The 27,272-nt window shown below is 45.8% G+C and overlaps 1 protein-coding gene across 1 annotated transcript in view; it reads left to right on the top strand.

Annotated features, from left to right (window-relative positions):
- Positions 1 to 27,272, top strand: part of DOCK3 (dedicator of cytokinesis 3) — a 791,467-nt gene that overhangs the window by 325,357 nt on the left and 438,838 nt on the right. Inside the window, exon 6 of the mRNA XM_019504626.1 lies at positions 10,569 to 10,717. Coding sequence (XP_019360171.1) covers positions 10,569 to 10,717 — 149 coding nt within the window. The remainder of the gene's footprint in view (positions 1 to 10,568; positions 10,718 to 27,272) is intronic.

Below are 27,272 nucleotides of genomic sequence, written 5' to 3'. Positions count from 1 at the left end.
CTCTCCTCATAGGGCCTGCCCTACAGTCCCCTGATCATGCGAGTGGCCCTCCTCTGGACCCTCTCCATGCTGTCCACATTCCTCTTGAAGTGCAGCGCCCAGAACTGGACGCAGTACTCCAACTGCGGCCTGACCAGTGCTGCATAAAGGGGGAGGATCACCTCTCTGGACCTGCTCGAGATGCATCTGTGGATGCATGACAAGGTACGGTTGGCTTTCCTAACCGCCTCCCCACAATGCCAACCCATGTTCATCTTGGAGTCAGTGATGACTCCAAGATCTTTTTCCGCCTCCGTGCTGACAAGAGGGGAGTTCCCTAACCTGTAGGTATGGTGCCGGTTGTTCCTCCCCAAGAGAAATTATTTATTTCAGTCTCATAAATAATATGCAGGTACATATTATGTAAAATTAGCTATTGTATTAGCTATTGTATTATTATTCTTCCGAAGTTTAAATACCATTCATAATGTCTGCATAAGTCATACTGCAGCACAGAATTCTGCATCAGCTTGGAGATCTTATAAAGGATGGTGTGCATGAGACCTCCAGATGGTGGTTAGTGGGCATGTCTACACAAGATGCTTACTGTGCAATAGCCAAATAATACTGCGCAGTAGTGCATCACAGCACATACAGTTCTAATATGCTACTGAACAGTAGCATCACTTAAAACAAGTTCACCAGTGCTACTGTGCAGTAACTCCAGTTACTGGGCATTTATTTAGTACTTGATTATACAAGTACTAAATAAATGCGCAGTAACCACTGTACGGTAGCTTCTCATGTAGACACACCCAGTGAGCAGTAGGACATCCTGGGTTCAGCAGGGATGGGGGAGACTCTTCCCCTGGGCATAAATGAGATGGTTGTTTCAGGAAGAAATGCATAGAACGCCTGGTTAATCCCCAGTCTCTGAGTGCAAGATAGTAACGTTTCTTCAGAAAGTCCTCATGCAACCTTGTTCTGATGTCAAAAGGCAATGTCCTTTTCACCAGAATGCATTTTCTCCATTAGTCACCTTGCCCTTCCATTTGGCCAGGTTGTTAGGCAGCACTGTCTCCGCAGCAGTACAAGAGTATAGTCTGAAGGACTTCCCACCACTATAGCCTGCTGCTCTTGTCACCTTGCTGGTGACGCATGTAGGAGGGCAACATCCGTGAAAATAGTGGGGGCCTGCAAAATTGAGGAGATTTTTTGGAGCATTGGCTTTTGGGTCCCCTGCCATCTCCCACCCCAAATATATGGAACAAGTCTTATGGCATCCCAAAGCAGGGACAACCTCTAAAGGTTAACCTGTTACCTTGGGGTCACCAAGGGACACCCTGAATGTCTGGGTGTGACAGAGGGACACAGTTCCCCATTCTTGATCTTCAAAGAATGTGTACCTACCATCTTGGGAGTCTAGAACAAATATAAAAAGCTCCCAAAATGGATAGCAAAAACTTATTTGGGAGTGCATAATTTAAGTCACACAAGTTGAACGAGGATTTCTTTTGTATCTCTTTACAGGATCAACACCTGCAGTTACTGCTTCTCCCACTGCAGCTACTATTTGTGAGGTCCCAGGGTCACAGCCTAAGACTGAAGCTCAGCCAGGTCCCAGGCTGAGGACTAGGAAAAAGAAGAACAAGGAAAAGATGCTTGTAGACCTGACTGCATTGCTGGGGAGGAGAATGGTGGCTGCAGAGAACTGACATACATATACAGAGTACCATCAAGACTGCTGACATAGTCAAGTGTGAGATATCCCTGGCCAGGCGTGAGCAATTTTCCAGAAATGTTTAAGCCATCATGGAGTCTGTGGACACATCAAGGCAGATTATGGGAATGCTGCAGTCTGATGCCTGCAGTTCTGGTGGAAAGGGAACTCTCCCTGGAGCTGCACTAGAGCTGGGGTACAGAGAGAGTAACTGAAGTAGTCAGGTCCTAGTGCCCACTGTTGCACTTAAAAACAGGTTGAGGAATTGACACAAGACTCAGTTGATTAATGGCACAAAGGCTTGCTTTAATAACTACCAACAAGCTACAAAACTAAATGACCAAAAAAGACTCTTTCCCAATATAAAATGAGCGGTTACAGAAAGTCCTAGTACATATTTAGTAGGCCTGTGCGAGTCGGCAGCGATCCAATCCAGCTTCGGATCTGACTGCTTCAGATGGCCGTGATCCGATCCGGAGCTCCAGACTGGGTTTCCGCCTCAATCCAGCTGAAGCTTTAGAGCCACCTCGGAGATCTGGCCATACGGTATAATGAGGGAATCAATGGAATATTTATAACTTTGTTGTTTTTTGTCCGATTTGGATGAAACTTGCAGGGATGGTAGCCTCTGCTGAGAGCATGAAACCTGCCATCTTTCAGTAAGATTGGTGCAGAGGTTTGGGGGGAACTGTACCCCAAATTCTTGAAAGCCAAACTCACGTCACAGCTCTGTTACGCCATGTGGGGGGGGGCAGAGTCGAGTCAAAACTGCAGGGCTGGTAGCTCTTACTGAGGCCACAAAGCCTGCCAAGTTTCAAGGAGATCAGTGCAGGGATTTGGGGAACTGCATCTGAAGCTGTGGACAAGCAAAACTCGTGCCATGGGTGACCCTGCGTGTGTTCAGGTGCAGTGGGGTGACAGCTGCAGGGATGGTGGCCCATGCTGTTGCTGGGGTTGCCAAGACGGGGTCTGTCTTCGGGCAGTTGATTGTCTGTACTGATTCTTTCCTCTCTTTAGCCTGGTTTTGTAGGTGCTAATTAATGCTCGTTAAGTTGTTATGTAGTAGCTAGGTCCTGTTTTCTGAGCTGGTCCCTGAGTGAATCATGATTGATTGGTTGGTAACGGCGAACACAGAAGCTTAGCAGCCAGGCCTGCAGCAGTGTCTCCCCTCACCGCCCGAAGACAGGCACAGTCAGTCCCACAGCACCCATGGCACCAGTTCTGCTTGTCCGCAGCTTGAGGGGCAGTTCCCCACAAACCCCTGCACGATCTTCTTGAAACTTGGCAGGCTTTGTGGCCTCAGTAAGAACTACCACTCCTGTAGTTTTCACCCCGCTATGTTGTAACGCCTAGACATGACATGAGTTTTGCTTTCAATAATTTGGGGTGTTGTTTCCCCCAAACCCCTGTACTGATCTTCTTGAAACTTGGCAGGCTCCATCCTCTCTGCAGAGTCTACCACCCTGAACATTTCATCCAAATCGGACAAAAAACAACAAAGTTATAGGTATTATATTGTTTCCCCATTATACCCAATGGCTGGATCTTGAAGATGGCTCTTCGGAAAGCCGAACGAGGCAGCACTTCGACCCGGATATGCTGCTTGGACCCCAAAGCGTCCGAAGTTTCTCCGGATCTGAAACTCTGTCCGAAGCCTTGCACAGCCCTAATATTTAGCTGCAGTAGTGTTTTCTCACCAATACAGGGAGGGAAACTGGTTCAGTCTTGCATCCTTTACTCGTGGCCTGGGTACAGTATGGCTTCTTGATCTTTCCTAGACTGCACACCTTGCTAGTAGTTCTGTTTTGCTTTATACTGTTTAATTAGAGCTTCAAAGCATGTTTCCTTGATGGCTAGCCAATTAAAGTCCTATCAAAACAGGGAAGGAAAGGGTGACCATCTTATTACAGTTGTTAAATTGCCTGGCTCCTGTTTTTGGATTTGTCTAGGTGTGAAGACTTGCGTTTATTGTAGCCTTTGACTAGTTCGGCAATTAAATGTGTTGGGGCTTGAGTGGTCAAACAGGATAACTAGAGGCATTGGCTACCAGAACTGTCTTTGGATATTTGTTTATCAGTGGGGAAAAATGGCAGTAGCTTGTACCAGTGATGGTCTATTTACAAAATTCCAGACATAAATTGAATAATTGAGACATTTGTAACACCTTAGACATTGGATGCGTGTTTTGAGAAATGGGAAGATGCCATGTACAGGACATTTTTCCTGTATTTAATGCATCTTTATAGGTTTTGCTTGAAATGTATGTTTAATCTTTTGTCGTCTTTAGTTGCTAGTTCAATTTAAATGTATATGTAGTTTCCTTGCCGCCTTTAGTTATACTGACTCAGCCTTTTCTCTTGCTTTCTTAGCTTGGAGAGACGCATGTGATGACTGTCAGGTCTCTGCCAACAATTTTAACCATCACTTTTATTTTTTAGGGTTGAGGCTGTTATCATGCTTATGGCACAGGTCTGGTATTGAGTACTGCAAGCTCCAGTCCCTTTTACACCTAATGCATTGCAAGGCATTAGTGGAGTTTGATTTTCTTTGTGGCAGGCTTGTTACCACAACCCAGTCTTGCCCAAGTCACTGTCTTGCATTTTTGTGCAGAGACACTGTCCAAGCTTTCACAGTGTTCATAGCCAGCACCCACCTTCCTCAGACTTGAGCTGAGTCATTCTGGTGCCCATGCTGGGAAAAGGCTGCTGACCCCTGCTCTAGATCTACCTTGTTCCTTAGATCTGAGCTAGGTCTAGAGTGAAGAGTGGCATCCACTCCTACCACTGTGGTCTGGTTCTGACCCAGCATGGCACTTCTTAAGTTCTTATGACTGGGCAAGAAAGGCCAGGGGGTAAGGGATGACATGGAATATTGCTTGGATGCTAGCTGGTGGTAGCTGAAGGTGTGGGCACATGTACAGAATGGGGAACATTTCAGAAAGGGAGCTGCTATGTTCTCATTGCTATGTGTGAATAAGCCAAGAACAGTTCAGATTATGTACTGCAAAACCACTCCAACTTTAACCCTGGATGAAGTAGTCTTGATGATGAGAATGGTGTTGCCATTTTTAATTGTCTCAGTTCATTCACACATAACAATTAGAACACAATAGCTGCTGCCCTTTTTGAAGCATTCACCTTTTGAAATGGCTTGAAATATATCATATTTACTTGAATCCATGATGAGCATTTTTTTCCCCATTCAGCATGGGGGTTTGAGTACAAGACAGGGGGTGGGCAGGCAGCTGCTTTGGTTCTGACTCTGGCCCTGAGCCTGCGTTGGGCCAGATTCAGAGCTGCAGCAGCTGCCTGCCTCCCAGTCTGCCTGCCCTCTTCCCCACCTTACTGTCAGGCCAGTGCAGCCTGAGCGCTGGATCCATTCACTCCAGGGACCCAGAACACTTGGAAACTTTCTCCTACCCAGCCAGTGAGCAGTGGTGCAGCTCTAGCCCTGACATGCTGTTGCATGGCCAAGTGGGAGCCACACTTCCATGTGCTCCATGCTCCTGGAAGGAATGGGGCAGGAGCTATGTCTTACAGTAAGGTGGGGGGGGGGGAGGGAGGGGCAGAGGCTATGGGGAGTTGGGGCAGAAAGTAGACAAAGACTGTGGGGACCAAGCACAGGGATGTTGGTGGCAGGGGGTACAGGCACCATGGTGGGAGCCACCAGATTTGCTTGCCCTCCTTGCTGCTGCTTCACCACTGTAACAGTTGGAAAACAAATTTAAGATGACCCTCCAATAATTATAGTCTATACCTGGGAAATTATAACATTTATAAATTTTCCATATGTAAAATCTAATTATGGGAGGGGTGATCTTAAATTCAGTTAAATATGGTATATGTGTCCGTACCCTGAGAAACTTGTGTTTTCCTCTCCCTAAAAGTTTTCCATCAGCATTCCCATAATTTGCTTTGCTGTGCCCTCAAACCCCATGGCATATTGATGGTTGTGACCCTTGACACCATGAATCTAAGGACCAGTTCTTTGTGGAGTGGATCTAGAATACTCATGATTCCAAACCAGTTCACTCAACCAGAAAGTACAGCCAGCAACAATGATGAAGTGATAGAAATGATGATGCCATATGGGCCCACAATTGATTGGAAATGTTTGGGCTGTTTTCTTGATTATACGTGATAAGAGAACCTGCTGTATTTTGTTTAAAATCTTGTTTATTTTCATATTAAATGGTACGCCTATGAAGAAGGGGCTTCTTTAGTTTTTGGGGGAAGAATTAATAGTTTATGACTTTTTTGTTCAGTATTAGCATGACTCATATTGTTAGCCAAAATCTGTATTTGTTGGCTTCAAAATATTTTGATATAGTTTAATAAAATTTCTGCATACATATGAATTTTTCTTTTTTTTTAAATACCTTAACAACAACTAGTGCTATGGAAAAATACATTTTTTAAACTAATAAATATCTCCAGGGGAACAAAATATTACCAGCAGTCAGGCCAACTGTATTACCAGTTTCAAAGAATACCTTTTAAAATGTGACACAGAGAAGGTCTAGCATAGTCTCTGGCCCCTCATTTTATGCTAAGGTATAATACCCCTCATGATTATTATTAGAAATCTGGAAGCAATGATGATGTTGCTTAAAGTGCATCTCTCTTTTCCTTTTCCCTTTCCTTGGCATTCTGTCTACACTGGGGCGTAGTGATGATCAGACTCTGTTTAACAATTCAACCTTCCCTAGAGCCAAGTTCCATTCTCTCTGTCTCCTAAGAGGTCCATTGTTATCTGAGAAAGGGAGGCAGTTGACCGACTCTCTGCCCTATTGAGTTTGTGCTATTTGTGATGTTAGTGAACCCCCTTGCTCCCCACAGTTTGAAGAGAGTGAGTAATGCATTCTTTCCCTATTTGCCTCAAAATCACCACATTTTTACAGATCAGTGTGCACTTATACATTCCCCACTCTCTCCTAGTTACATCTTTCTTTTGTTTCCTCCAAGAAGCTACTTCACAAGTTTCTTGGGCTTTTCCCATTCCCTGACAGGTCGCTAAAGTTGGCAGTATTTTTCACCAGCCGTAGTCTCATTTCCCAGTGGAGTTTGGTTTCAGAGCACTTTTCTAATGTGCTGGTCAGGGAGCAGCTTCCATGGCTTACCTGGTCAGGCTTCAGAAATGAATATAGGAGGTGATTAGGAACAGTCAGCATGGATTCACCAAGGGCAAGTCATGCCTGACCAACCTGATTCTCATCTATGACAAGATGATGGGTTCTGTGGATGCAGGGTGAAAAAATGGATGTGGTATACCTTGACTTTAGTAAGGCTTTTGATACAGTCTCCCACAACATTCTTGCAAGCAAGCTAAGGAGGTGTGGGTTGGATGAATGGACAGTAAGCTGGATAGAAAACTGGCTGGATATTCAGGCTCAGAGAGTGCTAATCAGTGGCCATGTCTACACGTGCTATTAATTTGCATTAGGCTTACTGAGCAGTAAGTCTTTCCCAGAAGCATGTCTACATGTGCTCCCTGTTGGGAGCAAATTTTCTTCCAACAGGAGCAGCCTGGTACAGAGCTGCTTCTGCCCTGCTCTGCCTGCCTGCAGAAGCCAGAGGTAGCTCAGGCTCCACTGGGTGCTAGCTTCAGGGCTGGCAAGGGGTATGAGGCTGGTCCCAATGCGCTTAGAGCCAGGGGAGCTCTGCTGGTTGCAGTGGCAGCTGTCTCCTGGCCCCATGAACATTGGGAGGGGACCTGATGTGCCCCAGGCCAGAAGACAGCTGCAGTGGACAGAGCTCTCCTGGCCCCATGTCCATCAAGATGCACAGCTGCCAGCGAAGCCCCCTGCTAGGTATGGTGGTTTGCTGGGAGCTGTCCTACTTCTGGGGCAGCTACTAGTGAGCCTTCTGCCAAGAGGTGGGACATGGGGCTTGCCAGCAGCTGCCTTGCTTGGGTTCCCAGCCCGCCCACCTCCCGGAGCACCTCTGTGCAACATGGAGCTGGCTCCTCTGGGGATCAAGCAGGGGTGTTGCCTATCTCCCAAGCAGCCAGCTCCAAGCTGCACAGGGCTGCTCCAGGGGGTGGGTGGGGGCTGGATTCCTAGCCCCCACCATTTCCCCCTGAGCAGGCAGCCCTGCACTGGGAGCAGTAGTACATATGCTAGAGAGTAGGCCTAGGATTTAAAAAGATCTAGACAAATTGGAAGATTGGACCAAAAGAAATCTCATGATGTTCAATAAGGAGAAGTGCAAAGTCCTGTATGGAACATCCCAGGTACCGGTACAGGCTGGGGACTGCTTGGCTAAGCAGCAGCTTTGCAGAAAAGGATCTGGGGGTTGCAGTGGACAGTAAGCTGAATATGAGCCAACAGTGTACCCTTATTGCGAAGAAGGCTAACAGCATACTAGTCTGCGTTAGTAGGAGCATTACTAGCAGATGGAGGGATGTGATTATTCCCCTCTATTTGGCAGTGGTGAGGGCACATCTGGAGTACTATGTCCAGTTTTTGGTCCCTTACAGAAAGGATGTGGACAAATTGGAGAGTCCAGCAGAAAGTAGTGAAAATAGGGGGCTGGTGCACATGACATATGAGGTAGGCTGGGAGATCCGGGCATATTTAGTCTGAAGAAGACTGAGGGGGGATTTAACAGCAGCCTTCAACTATTTGAAGGGTAGTTCCACAGAGGATGGAGCGGGGGCAACAACAATGGAGAGGAGCCACAGGGCAGCCCGGGTGTGGGCTCTGGGCGGCTGCAGCAAGAAGGGCCTAGCAGTGGCGAGGGGTGGGGCACTTTTCCCCTGGGTCCAGCAGTAGCTTTTGCCCAGCTGCTGCTGCCGCCGCTGCTCAACATGGCCGGGAAGTCTGGAGCAGGTGCAGCACAGGCAGGGTCAGGGCTATGTGTGCGGCTTCTGGCTAATCCACAGCTGCTCTGCTCCACTGGGCAGAGTTTAGAGTGGGCGTAGGTTGGTCTGAGATTGGGGCTGTGCATGCAGGTCCCCACCAGCATCAGAGGGCTGTGCACTATTGATGGTAGCACACAGGCTTCAGTCTGGTGCTTGGGAGGGGAGGTGCTGACCAGTTCATAGCAGTTCCTCAGAACTGCCTATGTGGCCCGTGGGCCCAAATAATTGCCTGCCACTGGGCCATGACAGATGACAGAACAAGGAGCAATGGTCTCATGTTGCAGCAAGGGAAGCTTAGGTTGGATATTAGGAAAAAACATTTTCACTAGAAGGGTAGTAAAGCACTGGAACAGGTTACCTAGAGAGGTTGTAGAATCTCCATCCTTGGAGGTTTTTAAGACCCAGATAGACAAAGCTTGGTCTGGAATGATCTAGTTAGCATGGTTCTGCTTTGAACAGGGGGTTGGGCTAGATGGGCTCCTGGGGTCCTTTCCAACCCTAATTTTCTATAATTCTGACTACTCATCGAAAGCAGTACAGGCAACCCCCGCTTAGCACTTTTAATTGGTTCCTGAAAAACTGAGAGTTAAGTGAAACCAGCTTTCACTTTCACTTTCTAAAGCCACCAAAATCAGGGCTGCCAGGATTAGTTTCAGTTTCAGTGCCACCTGTATGATGGCTGTGAGCATTATAAGGACACTTGCTAAGTGCTAAGTGGAATTGGGTATCAATGTAAAATGAGCGCTATAGTGAAATAACACTAAGTGAAACAGCGTTAAGCGGGGGTGGCCTGTATCCTGTGGCATCTCTAGTATTAGGATCCCAGCATATTTTTGGTGTTTATACTGGATCAGGCCACAGGCATCTTGGCCTGGTTCTTCACAATGACCTTGATCCACATCTTCTAGTTTACCAGCACCTGCTATGGATATTCACACAGGATTTGACTAGGGTGAGAGTAGTGCCAGAGTCCTGCCACCTCATAAATGTCTGAGAGTCAATTTTCATTGGTTTGAACGTATTTTACCCTCAAGCGTACGTCAGGACACAGACCCAAATGGATGTGGTATGAATTCAGTCATGTGTATACTGTACTCTGGGGCTATCGTCCATTAGTTAGTCTGCTGAACTGGTGGAGGCAGCATTCCAGCCCCATCTGGCCTGGTTACTAGAAAGTTATTTTGCTGTGACATTGTTCCAGTTCCCTGATGCATAATCACTGGTCAGTTTGGTGCCCCAGCTCCTAAGAGCTTTAACACCTTAAATCAGGGGTTAGCAACCTACAGCCTGCAGGCTAGATCCAACCTGTAGAAGCCATTAGATCTGGCCCATGAAGCTATGGCCTCACTGGTGTTGGCAGCCAGGCGGGGATCTTTCCTATGCTATGCCATAGCCAGGTGGCAGTGGGAAGCGAGGCAACAACCAGGTCCTAGCACTAGCTCGCCTTTCACCCAGGTTGGACTTTTGTAGCCTGCCAGTGGAGAATGTTGCTGACTGCTGCCTTAGAAATTTGGAGTCTCTTCTAGGGCTTGATTTGGTGCTGTCATCCTCCTGTCTTGGGTTTCTGTGTCCCCGGTTGTGATCCAGGCTTGGGCTAGTCAGCCTTGTTTTTGGTGATAATATGCCTTTCCAGTAAAAACAAATAGAGCCTGTGTTAGTTTTTTTCTGGGGGACAGAGGTGGGAAAGTATGTGTACTTAAAATAGAAGTTATTGTAGATATACATTACACTTTGACATAAAGAAAATTGCAAAAATGTGGAACTAGAAAAACTGTGAAAAAGTAAATGGGGAACTTGGAGTTTGTGTTTAATTTTTCCTGGAAGCCCTGTGACATTGATACATATTGCTAAAGCAGCAACATTCCTTTCTCAGTTTCCTTTTTTCTAGGGAAATTTGTTAAAATTTTGTTATTTAACTGTTTAATCTCTCTCTCTCTCTTTCTCTCCTTCCCCCTCCCCCCATCTTCCCCTTCCCAACTTCCTTTACCACCAAAATGTACCTTTACAGAAGCATAAAGTAGATCTTTTCTACAAACTGCGCCATGTGATGAATGAGCTCATTGACCTGCGTAGACAGTTACTGTCAGGTCACTTGACACAGGATCAGGTGCGAGAGGTCAAGAGACATCTCACAGTGCGGCTGGATTGGGGGAATGAGTAAGTACAGCTACCATTTAGGTACCATCTGGTTTAATTCATTTGAAATTAGTTGTCTGTAATAGATGAGAGGCAAGTGTTTACGTGGGTGATACTTTTATGGCTAAGTAAGACAGTGAAAAAGCCGGAGCCTGAATCAATTCAATCTTTGCAGGTTTCTCGAAACTGCATAGACTGAACCAATAATAAAATGAACTGATGTTCACTTTTGAAACTAGAAAGGCAACAAGACCCCTGCAGTGGCCCATACCAGTAATATGGGGCACTAGCACATGCCTCCCAGCCTGCTGGCTGCTGCCAAAGGCACCCAAATGCAGCCAAGTAGGGCTCATCCTTGATTGGCTGCCCATCACACATCCCCCAACCCTTTGCTGTCCCCACCATAGGGGAGCAGTCCCTCCAGCCCTGGCCTGGCTAGATCCTGAGCCTCAGTGGAGGTTCCCCACCCCCTGCAGGGTCCTGGAGCCCTGCCCCTGGTGCTGATAAGGTATTTCCTCCTTCCCACCTCTCAGTATGGTCCCACAGGACTTGGCCCTGCCCCAGAGGCAGGAGGGGGAACCATCCCTCCAGCCTAGGGCTGGCTGGATCCCTGAGACTCAGTGGGGGTTCTCTGTTCCTGGCAGGGTCCCCCAATCCCTGCCCCTGGTGCCAGAGGGGGGATTCCTCCTTTCCCCCCCATGGCCCAGCCCCTTGGAGGCAAATACAGCTGGTGAGAGGGTGGGGCTAAGGCAGGGATTTTCAGCCTTTTTTAAGAAATGTACCCCCGGCAGCCACAAGGAGCAGGGGAGGGGAAGGGGTACACAGTCAGACGCAGAGAGGCGTCAGCATGGGGCAGTGGGTGGTGGCAGTGGCCATGTGTGAGCTTCTCCCCACCCAGCTATGTGACTTGCAGAGGGGTGCCACTGCCCTCCCCCCCCCCCCTTCTTCTTGGCCCTGCTCCTGGGAGGTGGCAGCGTGGGGTGGTGGGTAGCCTTCCCAAGTACCCCAGGGGTACATGTACCCCTGGTTGAGAACACTTGGGCTAACAGATCCGAGCCCTGCCCTTGCCCATTCTGTTGCCCCTCAATGCGAAGCCACAGCCACCCCCAGCCCTGCTGCCTCTCATTCCCAACCCACTAAACCCAATCCTGCCAGTGCCCCACACTCCCAAACCACAGTGTCCTGCCCGCTGGGCCATGATGGTGCCCCTCACTCCCGACCTGCAGCCCCATGGTGCTGCCAGTGCCCTGCACTCCCGACCCACAGCCCCCCACCCCCTCCAGTTTCCCTCACTCCTGACCCACAGCCCCCTGCCCCAGCCCTGCCAGAGGGGCCACAACTGTCCCCGTCCTGACCGGGCTGGAGTGTGGTGGCTCCATCTCATGCAGGCAGTGGCACGTCTGGCCCCAGTGCAGGCTGGAGGGAGGAAGAGGGGAGGTTTGTGGTACCCCCCACCCTGTGATGGGGTGCTGCATCACACCAGTTCAAAGTGACATCTTGTGGACAAAGGGGTGAACTACAAAAAAGCCGCACCACCGTCTGGTGGACAAAGAGGCTCATTACACATCTTTGAGTGCCTCTGTGTTTGCACACAACAGATTCATGGACACAATGCTTTAATTTGGGGTAAGCTAAACTAAACTACATCCAGGCAGTTTTACTTTGACGTGCTGAAAAGACTTTTAAAACAGTGCGAAATCCTGCTCATGCAAACAGACATGCAGTTTCAGCACCTGAAAAAGGGCAAATCTCATGGTGTGTACATAGGCCCTAGGCTGTGGAGGGTGAAAAGCCTGGCAGAAGGGGCTTTCCTCTTCCTGCACCTTGCAGACCCCAGCTGGGGTTCAGTGCCACCCCCCTCCCCAGCCACTCAGAGACAGAGGTAGCTGAAGGGTTGATTTAAGGCAGAGGCAGGCAAAGTCCAGTCCATGGGCTGGATCTAGCCCACAGTAGACTCCATTTCCCAGCAGCCCCTGCCCATGCTGTCACCGCCACAAAATCCCTGCCTGGCCCCAGAGCAGCTCCCCGCCATGCTGCATGCCCTGCCATCGCTGCTGGAGTTGGTCTCCATGGAAACTCCAGCCCCGTGCTATCACAGTGCAGCTGCTGTTGGTGTCTCCATGGAAATCGGCCCCAACCACTGCTGACTGGATCCACCATTTTGCCCATTGCTGGTCTAAAAGGATTACAGCCTGACTTGAGGGTCTGTAGAGTTGAGGGGAGGAGGTGATAAGCCCCACAGAGGGTGCTTTCCCTCTTCTTGTGCTGTGCAGACTTGGGCTAGGGGGGCCTGGGGTCTGTTCCCCTGCCCCCTATACCACCAGGCTGACAGGCACAGGCAGAGGCTAGGAAGCAGAAGCTTTACTGCCTCAGCAATGTGAAAGCAGGGGTGCAAGGCCAGTCCTGCTCCACTGGAGCAGACAGCACAGCCTAGTTCTGCAAAGCATCCAGGGATGCTGGAGGACTCTGAGTTAACTTGAATTGGAAGGGGATCTGGGACAGAAGTTCCATAAACTGATTTGACATAAATCAGTTGTCTGATACTACATCCAGGTTTATCTTAAACTGGTTTCAGCCATTTTGAAAGCAGTTTATGTGCACTGAACTGCTGTTCTGTTACAGGTTTAAACTGGTTTCTGATCACTTAAACTGGTTTATGCGTGACTTCTGTTCCTAGCTGATTGGACCAACTGCATGGTCAGGCAAGACTTGGACAAACTTTCAAATGCAGTGCATTTGCAAACTGTTGAAGTATCTGCCTGTGGGTAACTGAAATACCAAATACCACTTTTTACGCATTTGGTGTGTACCATTTCTGCAATAAATGGATATGATTAAAAATGTTAAAAAGACCAGCTATCTGCTTACTAATCAGCACTTACTGCAGAAGCATGTATGTTAATGCATTCTAGGTCAGATTTGTTTAACTTGTAACAGCAGAGGGGATAGTAAATCTGAGGGAATTTATGCATTGCAGTGTATCTGCATTACTCTTAAAACTTCATCAGTTTGCCAAAAATTGCTAATAATCAGTGTAACAGATGTACATCTTTGTTTTGGGATGACAGTGTACAAAAAATCAGCAATGACACTGTCTGATCCAATGATTAACACCGTGGATCTGTGGGGCTATAGTAGTCATCTATAATTTGGTTTTAGGTCTGGTAATCCATATAATTCTCTGTGGATGCTTACCCAGATTTATACCTCTATGCTCATTCCCACTGTGAAGAGAGGACCACATGAGTCTTCTTTCTGATGGAGCTAAAGGGGATTACAGTAGTTTATATTTGTGTCTGTAATCATAGCCATTCACCTTAAGCAAAAACTTGCTGTGGTCCAGGATCAGTTCTTAGAAAGCAAGACATTCCAAACTTGCTAAGTTCTATGAAAAGCACAATGGACATTTATTCAGGGCATGGATCTGACCTTTTCAAAGGAAATATCACCCTATTACAACTTTTCTTTAAGCAGGAGGAAGGATTAGTTATAATTAAAGTACAGGAAAAAATTCTGTGCAAGTCACCAAAGAGAAGAAAAGTCAAATTATCCTTTGTAACTTACCCTAGTCACATCCACATTTCTTGAGCACCTGTGTCAGGATGCCCACTGAGACAAGAACTTGAATGCATTAATGAGAACTCAGCTGGCCGTCCTGTTAAATTTAGTTACTCCCTTCTTAGTTGAAAAAAGCTCCAAAGGACGTAGACTGATGGAATTATATTAAGTGACTGCTTTGCAGTGTAGCATATGGAGACTTCACATTTAAACTCCCACCAATATAAATGGAACCCAACAAACCATGCTGGAACTTCATATATATGGATATTTTTGCTAAACAAGGCTGCAGACAGTGAACAAGGGAAAGTGACAGAAGGAGTACTGAGAAAAAAGCCATTAAGACTGAAAGGGAGCTTGGCACTGAAGGGGAATCAGCCTCTCTGTTAGTTCATACTGAAAAATATCCATTAAATAGGAAAAAAAGAAATAAGCTTAAAGCTAAAGATCAAATCCACTATCTGACCACTGTATAAAAACTCTGGCATCACTAGTGAAAGTAGAAGCACTTACAATAAGAAAAATATCTGCTAGGAATATTAGTAATACAATGGAGAATTGTCTGTATGGTATACAGAGAAAAGAACAATAATTATGCTGCCCTGGAGAAGCGGACTAGTTGAGATTGGAGAGTAACGTTCCAGAAGAGAAAAGAACGTCAGTAGTAGAAGTGAATAAAAGTAGGCATATGTATAGTTTATATAATAACATGAGACATTTTAGAGCAAAGATAAATGAGCTAAAAATGTCTGAGATAGGACATGTCTGCGATGTGGCTGAACGTCAACATTTGTAATAGCTGGCTCCTGGAATGCTTGGCCATAGACCATGTAGAAAAGACAGATCAGTTCACAGAAGGGAGAGAGTAGCACTATATCTAAAAAATTCTGTAGAATTAAATGATAGGATGTTTCTGAATAGTGCAGACTATGCAGCAGAATCCATATGAATTTAAATCCCAGGTCACAATAATCCAAACACAGTAATAGGATTTTGCAACCAGTTTCTGGATAAAGGAAAGGATACTGAGCACATAATACTTAGGGCTATCAGAAAGGCAAACAAATCAAACAAAACAGTGATAATGATTTTTTTCAAATACCCACACTGGGACTCAAGTTTAAAGAAGCAGGTTTTTTTAACCTTAAACATTTGCTTCTAGGAACAGCTAGTTTTATGTTACACAGGAAGAGAAGTCATTCTCAACTTATAAGTCATAAGAAACAAAGATAAATTATTTAAAAATAACTATAATGAGGTAATAATGGTCATTATGTTCTTCATACTACTGTCTCTTAGGCAAGAGCTATGGGGACTTAGGAAACAATGCAGACAGCCCAGATTTCCTGTTTACTAAATAATGAGGGTTTGGGAGCCACATCAACAGCTTATCCTTCAGTCTGCCCTTGGAACAGAACAGGGTCAACTTTCTTTTGGGAATGGCAGGCAAAGTTAGCCCATTTTGCTCCGAATGGGGGCCATCAGTTGTGACCTGTCTGCCACCACTTACCTCAGTGCTAAATGCCACCGGTTCCCCTTGCCACCAAATTGCTGCCCATGTCCCAGGTATGTAGGATGGATAGAATCACTTGGTGGATTGTATCCAGCCTATGGGCTGTAGATTGCTAACCCCTAGAACAGACTGTTTAGAAATGGTTTCACCAAGTTTTCTTCCTCTTGAAGTTTTACTATGGAAGGCATAATTACACTCAGAACTATCATTGTATTAATTATCTTGAATCAAAAACATTTTTTCTTTTTTGTATGCTGAGGGCATAGACAGACTTTTATTGCTAAACAGCTTTAAAGCCCTATAAGTGATCCACAGTGTTTTAGTGTTACAAAATGTATAAATGTATAAAAAATGACCCTGATTGAAACAGGTTCAACTTGGAAGCACGTCTCAGGGACAGGCAGGCTAGGATGCTCCAGAGTGCTGCTAAGCACTTAAAAAAAAAAAGAGAGATGAAATTTGAAATGTTTTGTATTTATGTCTGTCTATACCCTGATGTGCTATTTTGTTAAAAGAGTAATATTCACACATCACCATGAAATAGATAAAGCCTTACAATACTTTCAAGACCAGCTTATCAACTTTTAATATTAGCAAGAGCAATTTGGCATCAGTGTGCTTTTCTGAAATGTCTTTTTTGCTCATATAAAAGTTTTCTGTGGATGGGAAATCTATGTTTATTAATGCTGTACTTGGCAACATATAAGTGCTTACATAAATGCATACATTTTAAGGAGATCCTTAGTTTTCTAAGGCAGTTTGGACTGATGGAAGGCTCTCCATGGTCAAATAATTTGCAAGAAACTAAGGTTTTCAAGATATATTATGTATGATTATCAGTTTATAATGTATGATGGTAACAAAGTTTTTCTGACGTTTCTTGGTATTTGTATTGTATCAGATCTCAAGCCAATAGAAGCTTGAAGTTCACAGTCCCAGACACTTCCAGGGTTATTTTGTTTTCTGTATGTATTAAGTGGTACACTTTTTTCCTTTTATAATTATACACTGTAAGAGGATCTGGTAGCAGTGTTCCATGGCCTTCTGGAAACAGTTATGAAAGGATGTGCTGTAAGTATCCTTTCTTGGAAAATTCTTGGTTGAGGAGGTATTCACTGGTACAAGAGTTTTCTGCCTTGCAGCTTGCCAGGAATACTGCACACTTTCTGTTAGTTTTCTACGCTGACTGTATTCCATGAAGCAATACTACTTTGTAGTATAATCTATGAACAATATTAGAGCAAAGTATAATGCATCTCACGAGGGGTGCACTGATACAGATTTTTGGGGCCGATATGGATAGCTGATTTTTAAGAAGGCATATCGGCTGATACTGATCTGATTTCTGATACCATCCCAGCAGCTTGAAGAGCTGTGTGCAGCTGGTAAGTCTGGTGTGGTGGGAGGGGTGGGGGGAGAGGGCATGGGGGGCAGATCAAGACCCCCACTCTGAGGGAGGAGTGGGTTGGGGCTGGGGCAAGTGCTGCCCAGCCGGGGAGGGGTGAGTGGTAGATGGGGCCATGGCTCGTCCAGGGGGGGGAGGGGATAGCTCCTGCTGCTGCGTGCCACTTGTCCAGGAGCTGGTAGTCTGGCAGCTCATCCGGCACTTGCCCACTTGCCCGGCGGCTCCTGCCACTGCTCCCACCAATCGTCTGGGAAGGGATGGGGGGGTGTACCCCCAGATCTGCATGGGGCAGATTCTTCCTGGCAGGATGGGGCTGCATGCAGGACTGGCGGTGGTGGTGCTGGGAAGGGGCAAGGGGTGCGGGGCTGCAGCCACCCTAAAATTCGCCTTAGCCCCGCCCCAGCCCCCCTCCTAGTACCACCGTCACTCGTCCTGCACTGCCCTGCCCCGCCAGGAAGAGGATGATCTGCCCCACCCCTCCCTACCATGCCCCACTCCGTGCAGATTCAGAGGCACACCCCCCCCGCCCTCCCAGATGGGCGGTGGGAGCAGCAACAGGCCATGCCAGGTGAGCAGGTGAGCGTTGGATGGGTCACCAGACAAATGCCCTGGACGAACTGCGGCTCTGTCCCTCTCCCACCCACCCTGCCCCGGCTGGGCAGCACTTGCCCCAGCCTCTGCCCATGACCCAACCCTACTCTTCCTTCACCACGGGGCCCTTGATCTGGCCCCCTACCCGCCCCTTCCCCTTCCGCTTCCACCACACCAGACTTACCGGCTTCATACCGCTCTGCAAGCTGCCCAGAGGTGCTCCTCACTGCCTATGTGCTGTGCTGTGGCTGCACACATGCATGGGCCATTTATCTACCAAATTGTCAGCCATATCAGGCCAATTTCTGATGCAGTTAGTTTTCTTTATATCAGTACTGATCCGATATTGGACCAATGTATTGGTGCACCTCTATATTTCACTACTATTGCTGCAACTTTTTGCAATGTTTGCAGCCATTCTTGTAATGTGATAATTAATTTGCACTATCACTTCAATTTTTTGCAGTGACAGATTGTTGTCTAGACCATTCCAGTTGCTCCAAAGAGCACAAATTACCATCTTCAAACATCTAGACTACCACTTTCCATAAAATTGTCCTTAGATGTCTTTTGATAAGCTTGGAGTCTCCTTTTTTAATGTCAAAGATGGTCAGTCAATTTGCTATTTTTTTAATGTGACTTTTTTAAATTGTTGACAGCTAAAGCCTGTTGTACAATTTCTCTCTTCTACATGCCTTGCTGAGTTTTATATATGAAATAAGCAGTACATGCATTTTTTAAAACATTATCACTATGCAAAGCTGTATAAAAATGTTGACCTTAAGAAATAATTAGAGGTGCACTGATATATTGGTCTGATATTGGATCAGGACCGATATAAAGAAAACTGGCTATATCAAATATAAGCCTGATGGGGCTGATAATTTGGCCAATAAATGCCCATGCTGCACACAGTCGCAGCACAGCACTGGGCAGCAAGAAGCACATCCAGCAGCCTGGAAAGCTACTTCCAGCTTGTAAGTCCATTGTGGTGGAAGGGGGACGGAAGGGGCTGGGGGGGTGCAGCTCAACCCCCACCTTCCCCCCTCCCACAGTGAGGGAGGGGGCAGGGGCAGGAGCTGCCCAGCTGGGGTGGGGCAGGGCGCTCATCCTAGGGGGCAACTCCCACCATTGTTTGCACGCTGGGAGGGCACAGGGGAGTTGGGGGGCAGTGTCCCTGGATCTGTGTGGAGCAGGGCAGGCTGCAGCTGGGGCTGTGTGGGGCTGTTTTTGATGGGGGCTGATCTCAGAGCGGGTGCTGGTGGCACTGGGAGGATGCTGCATGCACTCCAAATTTTGGTGCCACTCTGCTCCCAGTGCTGCCACCACCAGCCACCTAGCACAGCCTGTGCTCTTCCTGGCGCATGGGTGGAGGCAGGGCATGGAGCCAGGCTGCGCCTGGAGGCAGCAGCACTGGGAGCAGAGCTGCAGTGAAATTTGAGGTGGATGCAGCATCCTTCCAGTGCCACCGGCACCTGCTCCAAGCCCAGCCCCCCCTGAGAAGAGCCCCGCACAGCCTCAGCTGCAGGCCGCCCTGCCCTGTGCGGATCCAGGGGGCACCGCCCTCCCCTCCCATGTCCTCCCGGGGTGTGAGGAGCGGAGGGAGCTGCCTCCCCCCACCACCCCCAAGCCGTGCCTCCAGCCCTCCCTTTCCTGCCTTGGCAGTGCCTGCTTCTGCCCCCTCCCTCACTGCAGGGTGCGTTGATCTGCACCCCCCATGCCCCTTCCTCCCCTCCCTCCCCCTTCACCATACCGGACTTACCAGCTGGAGGCAGCTGTATTGGAAATTGGATCGTATTGGCCAATATGCCTCCTTAAATATCAGCTATTGGTATTGGCCCCAAAAATCTGTATTAGTGCACCCCTAGAAATGATGGCTGACATTTTTGTGGGACTAACAGAAGACAAGCACACAAACAAAAACAGAATTAAATTGATCGGTATTATGGATGCCCTATGCCAAGATAGGCACCCTTTTCCAGCTGCAGCCCAGAATTACCTACCCTCATTCAGATGCCAGTTGGTGGGCATTAGGACCTAACTGCTGCCACCTCTTGTCTCTGCAGCATTGCGGGGAGAATACCTGCAGCCAAAACTAATTGTTCTGTTGGCTGGATCTGGCCTATGGGCTGTAGCTGGCTGACCCTTGCCAATTCTTTAAGGCATGTAGACATGCCCATTAATTGGTCCAAAGTTTTATTTACCTATTCCTCTTTTGGCTGTTAGCTAAATAGTTGTCTCAAAACTCAGTATTAGTTCCTGAGGATTGTACGTCACTGTGGGAGTTGAGTAGCTGAATTACTAGTTAATGTAAAGGCTGCAGAATCAGATCTTTAATTCATTAATTACTGGTCCTTCATTTACAGTTGTATCTTTCTTTGTTCCCAGAATTAATTGTAGGTCCTGGATAGTGTGTGTGGTATGGCAGGAGGCACAATTATGTGGCTCATGCATTAGATCCCGTTGTGCCTTTACCTGCACATGTAGAGGGGGCCTCCATTCAAGCAAGAATATCATGATCTAGAATTTAGCTTCCAAAATGAATGTGGCTGAGATCCTAGGAATTCACAAAAAAGCCACCTAGATATCAGGGTAAAACAGGACCATTTAATACGGACAAGTTATAAAAGAAAACTGAAACTCATTCAGAAAGAAGAGTTGTGTTCAGTTGGGTGAGTTAAGCCATGAAGTCCAAAAGATGCAGATTTTACCGAACCTCACCACTACAAAAACTTCTCTCCATAATGTAGTACAGCAACAACCTCTGTGGATTTACCATGCAAGGAGTATTCACTTTTCAAGCATTTTGCCAGGTCTATGGCCTTTTACAGCCATCAGGATATAAATAGATAAGATTTACTCCTTTAAATGAATCATTCTGGCATTCTGTTGGCATTAATAACAGTGTTTTTAGAAGATAAATTAATAACCAGGTAGTTAGCTTCTGAAGACAATGCTTTATCATCTTTAAGAGAGAGCTGCAAATTGAATTTGGGTGTAGATTTAGCTATATGGAGCTGAAATCTGGCTTCTGATTATGTAGAAAATGCTTGAATAACTCAAAAAGCTGGCTGCTTACATTGCTTCCGAAGACTTATTCAACTAAATTCCATTGGAAGTTTTAGCTCTCTTATACAGCATCATCTGTATAAGATAACTGATGCAACATGAGTGTGTTGCAAACATTTTCTAAAGGCTTGTCTGTATACAGAGGCTATTTTGCACTGAGCTGTTGTGCAATAACTGTTGCAGAGTAAATTGTTTGGGCTAGACTTAGCCATATGTCCAAGTGCTTGCTACTCCAGTCCAAATATTGCTTCCATATGGCAGGAAGAAAGCACTGAACTACAGATCTAGGATGACCAGAAGTGGTTGAAGAATTCAAGGATGACAAAAGTCACTCTTCTGGAGATCCTCACAGAGCGCACACTGGAGCTACAGTGGCCGCTTAACCAATATGAGAGCTCCCCTAACTGTTCAGAAGCACGAGGCTGTTCCTTCTGGAAGTTCACATTCCTTGTACATTTTGGTCAGTAGGTAACCAACTGGCAGGGCTGACTGCCAGGGCTGTTGTGATGGACTAGTATTAAAATTTATTGTTGATACAGCTTACAAGGCTTGCCAGGGCTCAGGGGATTACTGAGGCTTTGCAAAAATGAAGTTCCCAGACTGTAATGGAGCAGTTGATGAAACTCACATTCTCATTCTTTGCCTACTAGGCCATGCATCTGCATTTACAAATTAGAAGCCTTTGATACTTTTCTCTTTGACTCTAAGGCTGGATTACCATTATAGCAGATTCATTAAAATTAAAGCGAGATGATCCAGAATAGATAGTGATTCTAGGATCCTTAGGAAATCATATATATTTTTTATTAATGAAAAAGATTTTCTCATATGACCACACTTGCCATTAAGGATAGTGACATTCCCTTGGTCATTCTGGCAGATCTAGCTTATACTTTACTTCCCTGGTGACTGAAGCCTTTTTCACTGGAGACGTGGATCATAGAAAGGCACTGTTTAAACACTGTCTAAGCATTTGGAGAATGACAGTGAATTGTACCTTTGGGAGACTGATGGAAAGATGTTGTTTGTCTAATGACAAGGCTAAGCAATACTTGCTAGTATTATAATTGCAGTCTCTGTTTTGTATATCTGTGAACGCATCCATGGTTGGCAGGCAGAGGTGCTGAGATTTTCAGAATGCTATGACCACCCAGCAAGGCATCCTTTCCAATTGCCTGAGCACATTTTTACTGTGAAGAAACATGCATGTGTACCCATGCACAAATTTTACTTGTATTTTATTCAAATGGTTATGATATTTTGTTTTTATGAATTTTAAAATATTTTTATCAGTCACATTTGAACAAAAGCAGTCTTTTTTAAAACTGCAAATGAAAAGTAGATGTATATACTTCTGTAAGAAGTGAAAAAAATTACAGTAACTTTCAAGATAGAAACTTAGAAATGAGCAATGCAACAGTGTAAATGTATACAATGTAAGTGCACATATTTTTTAGAAATGCCAATACAAACACAAGGTCCCTACAGTTTACTACCAGGCACAACTACAAGCTTTTTGCCTGCCCACTGTCCTGGTAAGTTGTGGACTGGATTGCTGTGGCCAAAAGCACTTTCTTTGTGTTTGAGGATTTGCAGGTGGGTTTCTTGCTGCTCTGAGCCAGTGATCCACATGATGACTAGAAAATGTCATTTAGAGGTTTGCTTTTAGGAACTGGATATGCATTAGAGCAATGGTCCAGGGCAACAACAAGGAGTGATTCCTAAAAGCCTGTTTGTGACAGTCTCCTTCAAGGCCCAATGTGACTGACACCGACAAACAGCAAGCAGACACACAGGCTGGGCAACTGAAGACGTGTACCACACTGTCCCATAACAGAGATAAGAGACCCTGCAGCATTAGCACCAAGTCACAGTGTCCAAGTGCAGAGCCCTCAGGATTTCTGGTTTTGGTAGAGGAACCAAATTAGGAGGACACCGGCAAGAAGCAAATTAGAATGTATGCATGTGATGGGTTTGTGAAACAAGGGAATATGCTGACAGGACAGAACATGGACAGTATGGTGACCACAGAAAGGCCAATCTTCTATGCCCAGAGAAGAAGAGTCATCAGAAGAGAGGAAGAATACAAAAGGAGGTATTTCAGAGCAGCAAAGGGTCCCCAAGAGAAGAATCCGAGGCCACCATGGACAGAGAGCACACCACCAGCACATCTCATCCACCCCACGGATGTGGACGGGCTTTAACTTCCAACCTCCAGGCTGCTGACATCTGACTTTCAAGAGAGAACCTCAGAGTGACGCTTGTGTACTGGTCAGACATACCTTGACTCTGTGAATCCTGGTAGTGGTTGATATAGAATTGTTTGCAGTATTCTTATCTGCTATCACTGTGTATCAATAAAATTCACCTATTATTGAATGGAGAGGTCATGGTTGGTCTGAGGGTTTAGGTCTGATCAGCAGAAGGCATCTGGAGTATAAATCCAGTGCCAGAACACGGAAAGAAGTTCTTCAGGGGGCTATGCTTTGAACTGTTTCCAGGATGCAGAGTCCTTCAGGGCAGTAGTATGGCAATTGCTTAAGGCTGTTGAGCTGTGCTCAGGGGCTTTGATGCAGTATATTTTCAAGCAGTATGGGCAGCTTGTGCATGATCTCTTGAAGTTGACTCTGAGTGACCCTGGCTTTTTCCATAGTCTCATGGGTCATGGTAAGGCTACGTCTGGTTAGCTCCCTGTCTTCCTGCTCCTTAAGCCTCTTTTCTCTCTTCTCCCATTCACATTTGTGAGAGATGATAAGGCTCCCATCTTTGGCAGTTGCACTGGTTCAAGTGCAAGGGCATGACGGCTGAGAAAGTTAACAAAAACTGTTGTTGTTTGTTTAGTTTCCATGGCAGTAAATAATATATATTTTATCTCAACTTTGAAATGCTATCCTTATAGCTCCTTCTCGGCTGTCTGAAGACTGGAGATGATAAGTCATTATCTTACTTTCCCAGTGCCTTGAAATCCTGATGCAGTGTGCCCTTTTTTTACACTATGGGCCAGATTCTCGTCCTTTTTGGTGCCTAAATGGACTTAGAGGTTTAAATGTGATCCAGGTCCACCCTGCTTGAGTTCTTGAAAACAGTTAATGAAAAAGGTTGGTGGGTCCTCCTCTGCATTACCCTTTTGTGGCTTAGTTTGTTGGAGATAAAATGATGTTAAGCAGATATTTTAGTGGATTTTCAGTGACTGAAAAGAGCATGGAATCAAATTGGACATAGGTACCTAAGTTCAATTAGACAACAAATTAATGGAATAGAATCTGGTCCTTAGTCTGCTTGAATGGTTCATGAATAGAATGGTTGAAGGATTTTTGTTTTGTAGGTTCTGATCGTTTATGGCTGCTTTGCAGATCACAGCACTGCATTACTGGACAGAGCTTTTGTTGGATATTAGGGATAGGTTGAGGGTTCCAAGAAGTTTTCAGGTTGCAGGTTAGTTCCTGAATATGCATTGTTGCAGGTATTCATTATTCTGGAGGATATTTAACTGATCTATGTGACCAGAAAGCAAAGAACATGCTTGTTTCAGAAGGTTTAAGGTAGGCTGCTGATGTGCAAAATCATTCCCCTAAGTTGCTGCAGGTCTGGAAGGGCAGATTTTCTTATGCCAGACAGCTTTGCCTTGCAATGTTGAAGCCCAAATATAACACTTCCTCTGCCTTGAATTCTATTTTATATCTGCTTCAGGCTCTTATAAAGTCTGTCAGAAAATAGAGTTTTGTTGTAATTGTCCACTGGTTTCTGGAATAGGTGTTGACAGTATTCTCTGCATTTTGCTTTCCTGAGACTGTATTGATCTCTCTGCATTTTCACGATGTGCAAGTTTTATGGTGTGAAATATGCCCCAAAAGTTTATTGTTTAAATGTTATGCATTTGCCAAGTACACTCCTATGAAATATATGTAATACAATGTTGTGGAATATATCTTGTACAGTGTTAATATACTTTCATAGCATTTTGATATGCTATGAAAACTGCATCGTCTAGCCGGGGGGATAATTCTTAGTTTTCACACTATTTAGACTCATCTCATGAGGTAGGCTGCAGCTCATGCATCTCTGAGTGAGTTAGTCTATGGGGTGCCACCCTGCTCTGCCTTCTGCCTGACTTCAGACTAACGTCATTTACGTTATGGTTTTTTTTTTTTATCTGCTATGCTAAATAAGGGAGGTGGGCAGCATAGGGTTTGCCTTTTGAGCATGAGGTGGATGGCAAGTGTGCAGTCCTGATCAACTAAAAGGGAAATACACTAGGAAAGAGAAAGTGGGTGCTTTTGAGGAAGGGTGCTGAACTGGCATTACTAGGTGGACAAATTTGACACCTTTCCTTTAGCAATTGCTTTGTAAGCATTCTTATTCCTATGGTATCTTATTCCTAAGGAAGAAATGGCTTCCTGAACCCTCACAGTAGTCCAGTGGTCCTGACTCTAGGTAAATATTTACAACTGCAAATAATGGCCCTCTCCTGGATGCCTGTTTGATTAAATGGGGAAGCAACATTTGATCAACATGATCTTAGGGCAGTAGAGAGCATATGAGTAAACAGACTTGTCTGTCTTGGTGTTATCCAAAACAGTGTGGTATGAGAGTTCGAGGACCATCAAGCTAATGTGAAATAAAGATGTGTTTACCCAGACATTATGTGCATAAACTTAATTCACATTGAACTTTCAAACAGAATGATAAAATATGCATTGCCTGAATACTAGTTCCCTGAGGGGTAATTTACAGCAAGTTAACTTTGAAAAAGGACATAGTTTTAAATAGTTACAATCAGGTGGGAAGAATCTTCCATTTCTATTCAATGGGTTCCCCAAAACCTGGATTAATAATGTCATGGGAAGACTTATGGCAAGACTGACCAATTTCTTAACAGGCAGAAGCTGCACATCCCACAGCCTGCACTGGCATGGCCCACAGACCCCCAGGGCACTGCATCTGGTATGCAGGTGCTCTTCCCCTTGCTGCACCAGGCATGCTGGCATGTCTCTTCCACCACTGCACTGAGCACACATGCCTGAGCCCCACCTTCAACTCCCTGCGTGCAGGTTCCTTTGCTGCACTGTGTCAGTGGCCCATGTTGTGGGCTACCCTGACATTGCAGGCTGTGCCACATTGCTCCATGGCACAGCCAGGGTGACACAGGAATCAGAAGTCTGAAGGAGGGGGAGCCTGAAACAATAGGGGAGTGGTGGCCTGGTGGGAGCCCAGGGGCCCAAGCTAACCTATAACCTACCAGTTGGACAACCCTGACTTATGGTAACAGTGTATTGAGAATACAGTAATAACATTGAACTTCTGACATCTGGTTATTTAAAAAATATGGTATTACTGAAAAAATAAAAGGCTAAATTTCCAAGCAATAATTCAGAAATAGAATTTAATAGGATTTCATCATAATATTCACTAATATATTGCATTTTAGAATTGCATCTATGAGGTAATTTCCTGACTTTAAACAGGGAGGTTTATAAAAGCACTATGTGGCATTATCATAGAATCAAAGAAAATTAGAGTTGGAAGGGACCTCAGGAGGTCATTGAGTCCAACCCCTTCTCAAAGCAAGTCCATCCCCAAATAAATCATTCCAGCCATGGCTTTGTCAAGCTTGACCTTAAAAACCTGCAAGGATAAAGATACCACCACCTGTCTAGGTAACCTGTTCCAGTGCTTCACCACTTTCCTAGTGTGAGAGAGTTTTTCCTAATATCCAACCTAAACCTCCCTTGCTGCAACTTGAGACCATTGTTTCTTGTTCTGTCATCTGCCAAGAACAGTCTAGTTCCATCCTCTTTGGAACCCCGCTTCAGGTAGTTGAAGGCTGCAATTAAACCCCCTCTCAGTTGTCTCTTCTCCAAACTCAATAAACCCAGTTCCCTCATCCTCTCCTCAGAAGTCATGTGCCCCAACCCCCTATTTTCTTTGCCCTCTGCTGAACTGTCTTCAGTTTGTCCACGTTGTTTCTGTAGTGGGGGGACCAAAACAGGACACAGTACTCCCAGTGTAGCCTCACCAATGCAGAATAGAAGAGAATAGTTACTTCCCTCAATCTGCTGGGAACGTTCCTACTACTGCAGCCCAATATGCTGTTAGTCTTCTTGGTAACAAGGGCATACTGTTGACTTATATCCAGCTTCTTGTCCACTGTAACCCCAAGGTCCTTTTCTGTAGAGATGCTGCTTAGCCAGTTGTTCCCAAGCTTGTAGCAGTGGATGGAATTCTTCTGTCCAAAGTGCAGAACTTTGCAATTGTCTTTGTTGAACCTCATGAAACTTCATAGTAGCTAGGGTCAGAAGGGACCTGAACAGATCATCTAGCCTGACCGCCTGCCACAGGCAGGAATGAATGCTGGGTTCACAAGGCCCCCGACAGGTGATCATCCAACCTCCTCTTGACTTTGCCCAAGGTTGGGGTGAGGACCACTTCCCTGGGAAGCT

This window comes from Gavialis gangeticus, unplaced genomic scaffold, assembly GCF_001723915.1.
Source record: "Gavialis gangeticus isolate Ggan-Ray unplaced genomic scaffold, GavGan_comp1, whole genome shotgun sequence".
In the NCBI taxonomy this organism is placed as follows: Eukaryota; Metazoa; Chordata; order Crocodylia; family Gavialidae; genus Gavialis; species Gavialis gangeticus.
Note: the sequence above shows the minus strand (reverse complement) of the source record. Positions and strands in the feature narration are given on the sequence as shown.